This window comes from Gigantopelta aegis, chromosome 6, assembly GCF_016097555.1.
Source record: "Gigantopelta aegis isolate Gae_Host chromosome 6, Gae_host_genome, whole genome shotgun sequence".
Classification (NCBI taxonomy): Eukaryota; Metazoa; Mollusca; class Gastropoda; order Neomphalida; family Peltospiridae; genus Gigantopelta; species Gigantopelta aegis.
In genome coordinates, this window is record NC_054704.1 from 78,827,320 (window position 1) to 78,842,535 (window position 15,216).

Consider the following 15,216-nt stretch of genomic DNA (forward strand, 5'->3'; position numbering starts at 1 on the left):
AACTTGTGGAACGTCCTGTAATAACCTGCGGTCAAAAGGATCTATCAGCAATCAATCATCGGATTATGAGACGTCTCCAGTGTATGTTTACGTAAACGACTGTGCATGTTTTCCTTCATTCACAAGAAATCAAAACGACACAGACCACTATCCACGAAAATACTATAGGTAGCAATTTACCAAATAGCATCTCACCGGGTTAAAGTTCGAAGTGTACCTAACTTGGAATGTCGTATTAAATAAAGTAAAATGGACGGGACGTAGCCCTGTTGTAAATTGCTCGCCTAAAGCGCGGTCGGTCTGGGATCGATCCCCGTCAATGGGCCCAATGGACAATTTCTCCTTCCAGCCAATGCACCACGATTGGTATATATTTTCATTCGGGCAACACGAGGTGACCTCTGAATAATGTTTCTTGTTTAATTGTTCTAATGTTTGTAAGTAGTCGGAGCTGAATGTGGTCTCTCAACGAAAAATACAAAAATACTAGGGAATAAAATGAAGATAAACCTAGTACAAACACTAGGACGAACAGAAACACGTTTAATATACAGCCACTGATATTTTATGCAGGAAAAAATTATTTAATATGCAATTTTATTCATTACCGTAAAACATCTTTGTTAGTCCGCAACGCCTTAACAATGGCAACAAACCCAAGACTGTCCCTTTAAATTAACAACTTGTTATTTAGACAAGGCAACACATACCATGATTTTTAAACTGGACATAGCTTATGTTTGTTATACCGATCATATGGTACATCAGACGTAAACTCTGTCTCTGAACTACATATCGCTCACTTATCCACATGTAGCTAGCTTCCATTTGGTTTAATACGATTAGTAATATTGACAGAAAGAGACCACCATCAACAGCCATGGGTGATTAGTAAACTGCAGTGAGAGCTCTAAGCTACGGCAGTCAAGAATATCACGATCACAAATAATGCCAGATGAGCTCTTCAACTACAGGGCAAGATTGGAAATTGGTACTATAAATGTTAGTCGTGTTTAAAGGTCGCTGCAATCAAGCCGCAGGTTAATGGTACTTATTTGGTTATATCATGCTCATGGGTGCGCATCACAAAATGAAATCTCACGTGTGGCAAAAATTGCTGCTACATTTAGGGCCCATTCGGTAAATAAAGTATCATTTTAAATGAACAAACAAAGATGGCTAAAAAATTAACTTTAAAATTAAAAAAAACACATTTTATCATAAATAAACTACACTATCGTATTTTCGTGTTTGTTTCATTTGTTAAATACAATTTAACAGTACAAATTAACAAGATAGCTTTTATGATAAAAGTATTAATAACAAAATATCAATCTAAAAATGTTGTCTAATGACCTCACATCACCATCTCGCATTAATAATTATGACGTCATGTTAAACGCAAGCACGTGATATCCTATATCTTTCATACTTTTCTTTCATAGGATAACTCTGTCCAATATACCTAAGATTGAGAGAAAAATGGTGTATCATATAACGACCACTCTTGTAGTATTCTAGCTCCATGTCTATGGCGACAGGTCGTGTTCTTTTTTTTCTTTTAATTCTTCTTCACAGAATCCCTGTTTACACTTGTATCCATCACCAACCAGGGAGAAGAAGTGATGGGTATTTAAACATATGCATGTATTATAATTGATATATTATTCTTACATTTATTATACAAAATTATCATATCCTACTAAATCAAAATCGTTTATATGGATACTTTACAGAGACAGAGACAGAGAGAGAGAGAGAGAGAGAGAGAGAGAGAGAGAGAGAGAGAGAGAGAGAGAGAGAGAGAGAGAGAGAGAGAGGAGAGAGAGAGGGAGAGGAGAGTGTTGTCTACAAAATTGATCAGAGGATCCTACTTAAAACAAAATCGTTTATATGGATACTTTACAGAGACAGAGAGAGAGAGAGAGAGAGAGAGAGAGAGAGAGAGAGAGAGAGAGAGAGAGAGAGAGAGAGAGAGAGAGAGAGAGAGAGAGAGAGAGAGAGGTCGTGTTCTACTTACCATGAGTGGCGCCCAGCAGACGGCGAACGTCGTGGTGATCACACACATGAGGACGACCATCTGCATCTCCACATCGTGCTGCTTCTGCTTCCGCGCACGCGCCCTCAACATCCGGCTCTCGTCCACGCTGTCCTGCAGCAGGTTCCCGGACAGGCTGTTGCGACCCTGCTCGCGCCGCAGGTAGCGCACGCGCAGCAGAGACAGCATGACGACGACGTTGCAGACGGTCATCAGCACCACGATGCAGAGGTTGACCCCGGCGTACATGTATCCGTAGGCAGCGTTCACGGGGTGCGGAGTCCTGAAGTTGAGGAAGCACCACGTGTGAGGATACTGCAGCGAATACTGACCGAAACCGAACAGCGGCAGGGCACCGAACAGGAAGACGAACATCCACAGGAGGACGATAGTGATTCTGGCATTGTTCGGAGTGCAGTGTTTGGAATAGAAGTAAGTACACTTGATGGCCAGGAATCTCTCCACCGCCATGGCGCACACTATGAGAGGCGTGGACAGGCCAAAGCACACCATGATGAAAGCGTTGAAGGTGCAGAGCCCGTCACCCCCAGGCATCCGCCGCTGGTTTATGTAAGCCGATATGGTGACCGGGGACGTGAGGATGATCCCAGCCAGGTCAGTTATTGCAAGTCCGGCCACCAGCGTGTAAAACATCATACGTCTGATTTCAGTCTTCGTGCGATACAGAACCACCAGCGCCAGAAGGTTGCCGATGACTCCAGCCAGAAACATGGTGATAGGGGAGATAATCGTGGCTCCGACCGCCGTGTCGTGTGAAGATGTAGTGTTGGCGGAATCATTGCCAACATGGTCGACACTGGCGTTGTACAGCATTTCGTAGTCATTAAATACATCCATGGTAGATCGTGGTCAACTAAAACTGGTTACACACAACAGCCTTTTGTTGTTGTTGGATTCTTCAATGACAAGCCAACGATCTGAAAAAGAAAAAATATATATTGTTATGGGACAAGTTAGGCACTTTGAAAGATAGACTGAAAACTGATCGTGTTTTGATTGGAAACATATGTTGTTGCATAAACACTGTAAGGATTGGGAACAAGTTACTAGTCCCTCTCCCATATACAAACAATATAATATTAATGTCAAAATTTACTTTTAATATAATTAAAATACACACATAGGGCCGAATATATACGAAGCCTGTTTTTCTTAAACGCATGTGGTTTTTCTCGTTCCAACCAGTGCACCACAACTGGTCAAAGGCTGTGGTATGTGCTTCCCTGTCTGTGGGAAAGTGCATATAAAAGATCCCTTGCTGCATTAGGAAAAGCGGGTTTCCTCTGATAACTACATGTCAGAATTACCAAATGTTCGACATCCAATAGCCGATGATTAATACTATCAATGTGATCTAGTGGTGTTGTTAAACAAAAACAAAACTTTACACACATGTAAGTCAAAAACAGTCTTCGGGGGCGGGACGTAGCCTAGTGGTAAAGCGTTTGCTTGATGCGCGGTGGACCCATTGGGCTATTTGTCGTTCCAGCCAGTGCTCCACAACTGGTGTAACAAAGGCCGTGGTATGTACTATCATGTCTGTGGGATGGTACATATCAAAGATCCCTTGCTGCTAATCGAAAAGAGTAGCCCATGAAGTGGCCACAGCGGGTTTCCTCTCTCAATATCTGTGTGGTCCTTAACCATATGTCTGACGCCATATAACCGTAAATAAAATGTGTTGAGTGCGTCGTTAAATAAAATATTTCCTTCCTTCCTTGTAAATTCGGCCCATAACGATCTTCTTCGTTTATACACTTCATTATCCAGAGACATTTCTTTGAATATACATGCACACGTACTAACAATTTTTCTGTTTAGAAGGCTGATCGATTAAAGGAGAAGAAGTTTGTTTTGTTTAACGACACCACTAGAGCACATTGATTAATTAAGCATCGGCTATTGGATGTCAAACATTTGGCAATTCTGACACTTAGTCATCAGAGGAAACCCGCTACATGTTTCCTAATGCAGAAAAGTATTTTGTATATGCGCTTTCCCACAGACAGGATAGCACATAACACGGTGTTTAATATACCAGTCGTGGTGCACTGGCTGGAACGAGAAATAGCCCAATGGGCCCACTGCGGGGATCGATCCCAAACCGACCGCGCATCAAGCGAGCACTTTAGCACTTGGCTACGTCCCGCCCCTTCAAAGGATAACGATACACCCAATACATTGTAAACTACCATATGCAAATTGCGACACTTAGTTCAGAGAGTGAAAGAAAACCCTCAACTCCACGTAGTTTACGGTCGTTTTTCACTTGCACGGGTTTTGGAGCGATATGAGCACCTGCACGCGGAAAACAGACGTATAAAAAAAATCGGTTCTTTTGTTATCAATAGCAGAATTTCCACATGCGCGGCGTAATTTGTGGTAACCACGCCCGCACCGCGCCACACCATGTCAAAAACTGTGTATATGGAAAACGCCCCTTACTGCTATAGATTAGCGTCATTTGGTATAGTACATCTACACAGACAAGATATCACATACCACAGCCTGTGATATACTAGTCGTGAAGCACAGGTTGGAAAGAGAAAAAAAACCACAAAAACATTTTTGATTATTTTCAATAATTTATGCCACAATATATGTATTATAGTTGGGATTTTGTAGAAAATTAAAATATTTATACTGATTTTTCTAATCATATCACTTTTTTGAATAAACTGAATCCGTCTTTTACAAAGATGCGATTTTGAATATGCTAATAATGTAGCATTTGTTTTGCTTTTAAATTATTTTTTAAACACTTGCAAACTGGGTAACATTTATTTAACAAATATAGTTAAACTTTGTTTTGTATAACGACACCACTAGAGCACATTGGTTGTTAAACATCGGCTATCGGTTGTCAAACATATGGTAATGTTTTACATATATTTCTTAGAGAGAAAACCGCTACATTTTTCCATTAGTAGCAAGGGATCTTTTATATACACCATCCCACAGAGAGGATAGCACATACCACGGCCTTTGATATACCAGTCGTGGTGTACTGGCTGAAACGAAAAATAGCCCAATGGGCCCACCAAATCGATCCCAGCCCCGCGAATGGGTGCACTTTACAACGGGGCCCACTAAACGTCATCACAGACCGTCCGCGAAAGCAGTGTGTGCGCTTTACACTGACTGAGATACGCCCCCGCCCACTAAACGTCAGCAAACAATATATATATTTTTAAAATAAAATTTTATGCATGTAAAGTTTCTTTTAGAGGTCAGTGCTCCCACTTCGTAATACGTGGCCCAAGTACATCTAGACCTAAGGGAGAAGCTGTGGGGACGGCGACGTCAAACGCATATTTACGGACGTATGAATATCAGAACTTTGTACCACCGAAAAGCCTACCGGACTACCATCTAACATGACCATATCGACATTTGCACTGAAATCGCAGAAGAAGAAGAAGAAGTGTGGGATGGGTTTAGGAACTAACAGGAAAAGGGCACACGGATCAGTTTCAAAAGGCAACAATATATATATACCCGGGAAAAAAAAAAAACCCCGAAAAAAAACCTACTTGAATATTTTTAGTGGGCCATTCCTGAATCTACCTGTAATTTGTCATGGGGCGAGATCTAGCCCAGTGGTAAAACTCTCGCTTGATGCGCGGTCGGTCTAGGATCGATCCTCGTCGGTGGGCCCATTTGGGCTATTTCTCGTTCCAGCCAGTGCACCACGACTGGTATATCAAAAACCGTGGTATGTGCTATCCTGCCTGTGGGATGGTGTATATAACAGATCCCTTGCTGCTAATAAAAACAAAAATGTGGAAGGTTTCCTCTCTAAGACTAGACGTCACATGACCAAATGTTTAACATTCAATAGCCGATGATTAATAAATCAATGTGCTCTAGTCGTGTCGTTAAACAAAACAAACTTCTTCGAATTTGTCGAGATTATATTCAACTTTCATGGTAGCATCTACATTCTTCTGATATTATTCATGTTCTGTGAACAAGCAAGAAAAAAAAAAGAAAAAAAAAGAAAGAAATGTTTTATTTAACGACGCACTCAACACATTTTATTTACGGTTATATGGCGTCAGACATATGGTTAAGGACCACACAAATTTTGAGAGGAAACCCGCTGTCGCCACTACATGGGCTACTCTTCCGATTAGCAGCAAGACATCTTTTATTTGCGCTTCCCACAGGCAGGATAGCACAACACCATGGCCTTTGTTGAACCAGTTATAGATCACTGGTCGGTGCAAGTGGTTTACACCTACCCATTGAGCCTTGCGGAGCACTCACTCAGGGTTTGGAGTCGGTATCTGGATTAAAAATCCCATGCCTCGACTGGGATACGAACCCAGTAGCTACCAGCCTGTAGACCGATGGCCTACCACGACGCCACCGAGGCCGGTACAAGCAAGAAAAACAACGCACAACAACTTCCGTTTGGAAGCGAGCATTGGCACTGCTTTGATATTCGATGAATCACCAGTGAAGACAAATATATGCCGCAGCATGCCGTAAAGATCAAACATCATTTATTATTAACACATCGTTGTAATCACCTTAACAATAGTAGGACGAAGCTTGTTATAAATACATCTTGAATGTTGTTAAGGCTAACACAAAATCGAAGCTGTCCGCTTAAAAGCTAATATACTCAAGTAAGGGACACAGCAAAAATGGTTTATTGTTGTCACGAAATATGTATTCGGATACTAGTAATAAAGCATGATTTGAGGGCATTGCAATTCAGATGGTCAATGGGATATGGCCACAGACCACAATTAATTACGCTATATGTTTCTATATAGCGTTAGTGGCTATAACATTTTTATTAATATCAGCAGGCCCATGGATTTTGGTATGTACCTTTGCCTGCCTGGGGGAAACATACCCTGAAAAGGACAACCCCTGTTGTCCAGCTCTTTCTCCCAAAATATTGGTTTAAACAAACATACCCAGTAAACTTGGCCCATTTTACACAGAAAGCACTACTTTTTGCATGGGCCGAAATTACCACAAACAAATCTTCAATGTCAACAAGTTACACATGTTTTCAAACTACATGCTGTCCCCTGTCAACTTCAGTCTAATAGTTGCAACTTCAAAGCTGTCTGCCATAAAATAATCACAGTCAAACAGCAGACTACATGTGCGGACAAATTTCCGGACAACCAAATGGGAAGATAACTGTGATCTGTGGCCATATAATTCAGTGGTGGAGCGATTTCCCAATGTGCGTTGGTCTTAGGATCTATCCCCGTGGATGGATTCGAGGCGTAGCGTGGCCTGGACCTTGGAGAGGGGTCGAACCTAGCGGACCCTTCTGTCTACATTTTCCCTGCACATCTATATGAATAGCCTAATATTGCACTGTAAAAGCTTCCAAACGAAACCCCTCCCCAGCCTACGCCACTTTGGACTCAATGTATTATTTGTAGTATCTTAACCAGTGCCCTACGACTGACATAAGACAAAAGATGTGGTATGTAGGAATACGCATATAGAACATTTCTTACTCGAAAGGAATGGCCTATGCGGGTAAGCGGGTTTTCTTTCTCACACACTCTCACTCTAAGCCAAGTTTCACCATAATCGTATGCTAAACACCAAATAATTTGAAATGTGTCGTGGAGTCGTTAAACAAACATTCCTTTCCTTGTTTTATTGACCAACAGGCAAGACGCTGTATAGCCATGGAAGGGCGTGCAAGGGGCGGGGGAGAGTGAGGGGAGCGAGTATTAAAATGTTAGAGTAATATATATGTATACATAAAAGGTTAACGACAGCACTGCTATTAGCACCTCTTCCCTACCAACCACGAAAATTACTTTTATTCTACGGTTAAAGAGTATTTTATTTTATTTTATTTACTATCACAGAAAAGGATGAGTAAAAAAGCACACATACACTAATGTATCAATACTTCTCACAATACAACAATAATGATATCATGTTTATAATAATGCTAGTGTAACTGATTTATAAACTTTATACAAGACGGGGCGGGACGTAGCCCAGTGGTATATTAAAGCGCTCGCTTGATGCGAGGTCGGTTTGGGATCGATCCCTTTCGGTAGGCCCATTGGGCTATTTCTCGTCACAGCCAGTGCACAACGACTGGTATATCAAAGGCCGTGTTATGTGCCATCCTGTCTGTGGGATGGTGCATATTAAAGATCCCTTGCTACTAATGGAAAAATGTAACGGGTTTCCTCTCTATGACTGTGTAAAAAATAACCATATGTTATCCAATAGCCGATGATTAATAAATCAATGTGCTCTAGTGATGTCGTTAAACAAAACAAACTTTACTTATACAAGACCGGCAATGATGTCAATGAAAGTCAAATACAAGTTAAGTATATATAATTATAATAACATTGTTTTTGTTTTTTTTGGTAATCGTGTATTTGAATTAAATATTCCATTAACTTGAACACATTTAAACACTTAAATTAATATTTACACATTAAAGTATGTAGGGAAATTAATCATTGTTCTTTAGTTTAATGCTTATATAATCCTGATATATCTAAGTCCTATAATATTGTTAGTCCGCTCTGTTGCAATCCATAAATTACTAATTCTTGAATATAAAAATTAAATATCTAGTTATTCTATTTTGTTAAATAGAAAATGTATACATTTTGTCCCTAAGAACATATGTATCGAGTTATTCACAAAGTTAAAACAGTTTACAACTTCATTAACAAAATCTATTAATAAAATATTTATATATTTAATTACTATGTATCTGTTTATCGAGTTGTTCACAAAGTTAAAACAATTTACAAGTTCATTAACAAAATCGGTTGATAAAATATATTTAATTCCTATGTATTTCACAAAGTTAAAACTGTTTACAAGTTCATTAACAAAATCGATTAACAAAAGGTTTAAATATTTTCTTACTATGTCGAGTTATTCACAAAGTTCAAACATTTTACAAGTTCATTTACAAAATATGTTAATAGAAGATATTTAATTCCTGTGTATTTATTTATCGAGTTATTGAAAAAGTTAAAACTGTTTACAATCTGTTAATAAAAGATATATATATTTAGTTACTATGTATCTACATGTCGAGTTATTCACAAAGTTAAAACAATTTACAATTTCATTAACAAAATAATTTATTTATCTTACCTTCGACAGTGTGGGTGGAGGTCATAGAAGCAGCTGGCTACAACGACTGTTTTTCCATTCCTCACCGATGACTCTCCAAACGTCACTATTCATGGACTGGCTCGTCTGTCGGGGAATCCAATGCAATGATAAACCAATATTGCAGGGTTTTTTTCTCTTTTTTTCTTTCCTTGGTTCTTCTGCAATAACGGAAATCGTCTGATCGCAGACCATCGGAAACCAGCTGTTTTATATGATGGCTGGAGCTAAAGTATTATTATTGTTTTCTGTTTCTTCCTGAGAACATCGCGATGTCAAGACAGAACGCAGCACAAGGTGGCCAACCATCGCTTCAGTTGATCTGTCAAAACACGAAGAGCTAATTATTAGCAAACAGTTGCGTCTGTGCGGCTAAAGTTGCAGAAAGCACTTCTCACTTGAAGGAAAACAGGGTAAAATATTATCTCCGGACGAAAACCACGTGAGGTCCTCTACAGCTGTAAAAGAAAATGTATAGCTTCGACTAAATCTGCACCGGGGGAAAAACATCACAGTTCTACATTTTGAATTGTTATTGAAATGGTGTTCAGTTCGATGAGTAGGGTGGGAATGTGTGTGAGTGCGAGAGAAAGTGCCACCAATAGATTAAATGTAAATAGTGTGGCTATATTAACAAAGAATTCCAATTAACCCAGCAGACATAAAGAAAAATAATTGTTGTTGATGTCTAAAATGATGCAATTATTCCATGGCGCTATTCAAGTGGAGCGATGTTTGAGCTGGCTCCTGATCTTGCAAGTAGTTGATAGGGTAACCAAACAAAACCCCAACAAAACCACCACCACTAACCCCACTCCCCCCTCCCAAAATTTTTAATAAAATTTTTAAATAAAAACCAAAAGACGAAAAGAAACCCTCCACCACACACAAAAAATGATACTCGGTATTAACAAAAAAACCCCCCAAAAAAACCAAAAAAAAAGAAAGAAAGAAAAAAGACTTGAAGAATCCTTACACTTCCACTAATGCCTCCACCAATATCAATTCCAGGAACAGTTCTTATGAATCAACTTTGTAACCATTCTACTTTGAAGTACCTGTTCGTCTTATTCGTAGCGTCTAATCTCTCGTCTGTAATCGAAATGACATGCGTGCACACGGACTGTAAACCTCATTCAAACATTCCAGCAGCCGACACTTAACATAAATGAGTATTGGTGATTCCGTTAGCCACAGGTCTAACCACCGCAGACGCCAGTAAAACGCCTGTACAGAAAGTAGTCCACGTATTTCTGATGCTTAAACAAATATATACGAATATCAGAAAGATCTTTTCCTATGGTAGAATCAATCCACGACTTTCTGATGCTTAAACAAATATACACGAATATCAGAGAGATCTGTTCCTCTAGTAAAATCACTTGCGGAACATATTGCCTATTTACTTACAGCTTAATGACAAGATCCAAAATATCAGGATGTTTTGAGACTTTCAATTATGGTTAATAGCTGGCCGATTCTCTCGTGTCATGAAGAGTCAGGTTTCAACGAGAGATTCTTCCCGTTCGAGTGTGCTTCGTTCATGAATACCTGACGAAGCAATTAAGCATGCTTTAGCGACAGCCTCCACGTTACATGCAGGCCATCTGCTGGGAATTAGGTGTTTATTGTAATGATTAATGTATTGTAATTATGCAAAGCACACTCTGCAAATTGTACAGTTCATTGGGAGTTCAACAGTCATTAGTTTTGTTCATATTCATCACAACCAAATATGCGAAATACACGACGCCATTTTTCATCTATTCCAGTCTATGTTTTATTTTATGACTCGTTCGTCTTTTTCAACCATGTAAAATTAATACATAATACAAAGAAAGAAATGTTTTATTTAACGACGCACACAACACATTTTATTTACGGTTATATGGCGTCAGACATATGGTTAAGGACCACACAGATATTGAGAGGAAACTCGCTGTCGCCACTTCATGGGCTACTCTTTTATCTTTTATATGCACCATCCCACAGACAGGATAGTACATACCACGACTTTTGATATACCAGTCGTAGTGCACTGGCTGGAACGAGAAATAGCCCAATGGGCCCACCGACGGGGATCGATCCCACACCGACCGCGCATCGAACGAACGCTGTACCACTGGGCTACGTCCCGCCCCTAATACTGAATATATGCAATCAATTAATTATTTTGGTTTATTGGTTTATTATAATAAATAATTGTTAGTTTTTATTATTCATTGTTAGTATTATTTCAGAGTTATATACTTAGAAGGTATTTGGGGTGGTCCGCACAAAAACCCCCACAAACAAACAACAAAACAAACAAAAACAAAAACAAAACAATCAACAACTAAAAAGTGACCTTTTTGGCTAGATGGAAAAGACACTATATTACTGTGCCATAGTTATAATTTTTTTTACTGACACAAAACCCTACAACCCCCCCCCCCACACACACACACACACACACACAACACTGCTGGTTGTTTACTGTTCGAAATTTCAAATACTAGTACCAATAACCGTTGAATATGCAACCTAATTTGTAAAGAACAGTTTCTATATACAACGATCTTTGTTTCATTATCAGCCTTCCTATCCAATAACATGCAACTATCCATTCATTTCATTTCAACTTATTTTCGTGCTTATATCCAATTAAGGTTCAAGCACGCTGTCATGGGCACACACCTCAGCTATCTGGGTTGGAGCCGGTACCAGCCTGTAGTCCGATGGCTTAACGACTGCGCCACCGAGGCCATTTTATAGACATGTCATCTGTGCGACATACTCAAAAGAATTTAAGGGTCAACATTTTTTAACCAAATAAGTTTCAGAGTGTATTAGATTGATGATGTAAACTACACCAAAAATTTAATTTATTGTTCCATATTTACAAAAAAACACAAATAAACGTCACTGTATACAAGAAAGTCACATGACATGCTGTCAAAGTTGAAGGTTGTCAAACATGGATTTTACACATTAGAACATTCGTTTAATAGTGTGTGAATCCACCCCTGGCGCGAATACACTCGACACATAGTTGCCTCATGCTGTTGATCAGACGTCTGAAAAACTCTTGGGGAATGGCCTGCCACTCTGCTATAAGAAGTTGACCCAGATCATGAAGGTTGGCCGGAGGGGCATGGTTATCCCGAACTCTCCTGCCTAATTCGTCCCAGGCGTTCTCTATTGGGGCCAAGTCAGGCGAATATGCTGGCCAATCCATCCTGGCGATACCTTGTTGTGTGAGAAAGTCCGTTACCACCCTGGCGCGGTGGGGTCTGGCATTGTCATCCTGTAGAACTGCCCCGCCGCCAATCTGCTGAAGGCCTGGGAGAACCAACGGCCGGATAATCTCATTCAGATAGCGGATTCCATTCAGATTGCCATCCACCACATAGAGGGGGGTCCTGTGGTGGATAGAGATGCCGCCCCACACCATGACGCTGCCACCACCGAACCGGTGACGTTGTCTAACGTTAACGTCAGCGAAGCGCTCCTCAGGACGTCTGTAGACACGAACCCGACCGTCGTTGAACTGGAGACTAAACCTGGACTCATCAGTGAACATCACTCGACCCCACTGAACACGTTGCCACCGCAGATGAAGCGTGCACCAGTGACGGCTGGCCGTTCTGTGGCGTGGTAGGAGTGGTGGTCGAACAGCCTGGCGACGGCAGCGTAGATTATTGGCTCTCAGACGATTGCGAGTTCCAGTCGCAGTCCGCAGATTGTCACGTAATCGGCGTGCAGTGGTTGTGCGTTGACGTAGAGCCATATTGGTGATGTAGCGGTCCTCTCTATTTGTAGTGCTTCGGGGTCTTCCCGAACGTGGACGATTTCGAACAGAATTCGTTGCTTGGTACCGTTGCCACAGTCGGCCAACGACACTCTGACTGACACCAACTCTCAGAGCAACATTTCTTTGCGTATTGCCATCCTGAAGTCAACCAATAGCCCTTCCTTGATCTTCGATAGTCAGTTGACGTCGTACCATTGTCGAATTTGGAGTGTGCACCGTACACGAACGCAAGCTCCAATTATACGGAAATTCAGCATTGGGAACATGGAATACACATGCAAAGCGTGCAAATGAAGCGCTTTGTGAAAAAGCAAGTTATGGGCACTTAGCAGACCTTTCGCTTTTGCCCTAATTTACGTGCAAATGTAAGCATGTTTTCGCCATTAGAACTAGTCGACAGTGTCAATGGCAATGGATTTTAATTCATTTATGGGTTGCTTAGACCCACTTTCGTCAAAATGGAACAATACCATGCGTGACATTATGGTCTAGCTAATATAATTGACATTCAGAAAATAATGTCGAAAATATCGTCTGACCCTTAAATTCTTTTGAGTAGTATATAATACGCACATTTAATTTCAGCCTGGATGATTTTTTAAATATTGCTGTTATTCATTACCGTGCACCCATGTTGTAAAAATATTATTATACAACTTTAAATTATGTAAGATAGTGTTTATAAAATAGGAAAAAGCCAGGATGTATGTTTATTTTGTTGGGGGAACAAACGGAAGTCTTGCTAGGGCTGAAAACTCGAAATAATCCTTTTAATAATACCCCCACCAGGACACATGCACTAACACACATCGGAAGTAGATTTATAAATAGGTCATAAGTAATATTTAATGATTAACTAAAAGGGTAACACTTTAACGATACTCCCACACAAGTATGAGCAGCGTCTCGGTGGAATACCAGTGTGATGATACCTGCATGTATTATAGATGTATCGGCTGTAAACGAATCGCTTAATTACCAAACCATAAACTCACCGAGTTACCAGTGTTGAAAACAGAGACAATCCCGCAAGGATCTTCTTCATTTGGCGCTAATGTTTATAACATGTAACGTTCAAAAAAGTTTATTTTTGTTTAACGACAATACTAGAGCACATTGATTTATTAATCATCGGCTATTGGATGTCAAACATATGGTAATTTTGACACAGTCATAGAGGAAACCCGTTACATTTTTACATTAGTAGCAAGGGATCTTTTATATGCACCATCCCAGACAGGATAGCACATGCCACGGCCTTTGATATACCAGTCGTGGTGCACTGGCTGGAACGAGAAATAGCCCAATGGGCCCACCGACGGGGATCAATCCCAGACTGACCGCGCATGAAGCTACGTCCCGCCCACTTTTAAAAACCGAGACCATCCCGCAAGGATCTTCTTCATTTGACGTTAATGTTTATAACATGTAACGTTCAAAGGGCAGTCGTACTAGTATTTAATAAAAAAAAATTAAATAAGAGGTGACAACTGCAAGTTCCGCTAAAGCAAATAACATATCAGATAAAGTTAACATGCTTTAATAAAACTGATATAAGCTGTTTATCGAAACACCCAAGCAGTGTGACACCTTACATTTAATCTAGATGTAAGAAAACAGGATACACTTAAGTATGTAAGATATCTATAAATTAGTTTATTAGAAAACCTCATTTTGCAAAACTGTTATGTTCAGGTAATACATTTCATATCGCTCTTTATAACATATTTATAATAATAAATATTTAAGAAAGTTAATGACTAAGTTTAATCCAAAATGTTTTTTCAGTGTAGCTATTATTTAGATTTTTTGCCGCCCCCTCTAGCCCTCAAACACTAGCTAGAGAAAAACAAAATAGCCATTTCCTTTCATTTCAATTTATTTTCGAGCTTATATCCAATTAAGTTTCAAGCACGCTATCCTGGGCCCACACCTCAGCTATCTGGGCTGTCTGTCCAGGGCAGTGGGTTAGTGATTAGTGGTTAGTGATTAGTGGTTAGTGAGAGAGAAGAAGGTGTAGTGGTCTTACACCTACCCACTGAGTTGTTAAAACTCGCTCTGGGTAGGAGCCGGTATCCAGGCTGCGACCCTGTACCTACTAGCCTTATGTCCGATGGCTTAACAATGACACCACCGAGGCCGGTACAAAGTAGCCAAAAGTAAAACTGAGAGTAAAAAGTACAATGAAAGTATGTTGTACAATATGATGGTCACTTACCACAGA

The 15,216-nt window shown here is 40.1% G+C and overlaps 1 protein-coding gene across 1 annotated transcript in view; it reads right to left on the reverse strand.

Annotated features, from left to right (window-relative positions):
• LOC121373906 (prostaglandin E2 receptor EP4 subtype-like) overlaps positions 1–15,216 on the reverse strand; it is an 80,973-nt gene that overhangs the window by 4,928 nt on the left and 60,829 nt on the right. The window contains exons 2-3 of the mRNA XM_041500720.1: positions 9,182–9,521; positions 2,021–2,976 (exon numbers count right to left, since the gene is read on the reverse strand). Coding sequence (XP_041356654.1) covers positions 2,021–2,896 — 876 coding nt within the window. The 5' untranslated portion in view covers positions 2,897–2,976; positions 9,182–9,521. The remainder of the gene's footprint in view (positions 1–2,020; positions 2,977–9,181; positions 9,522–15,216) is intronic.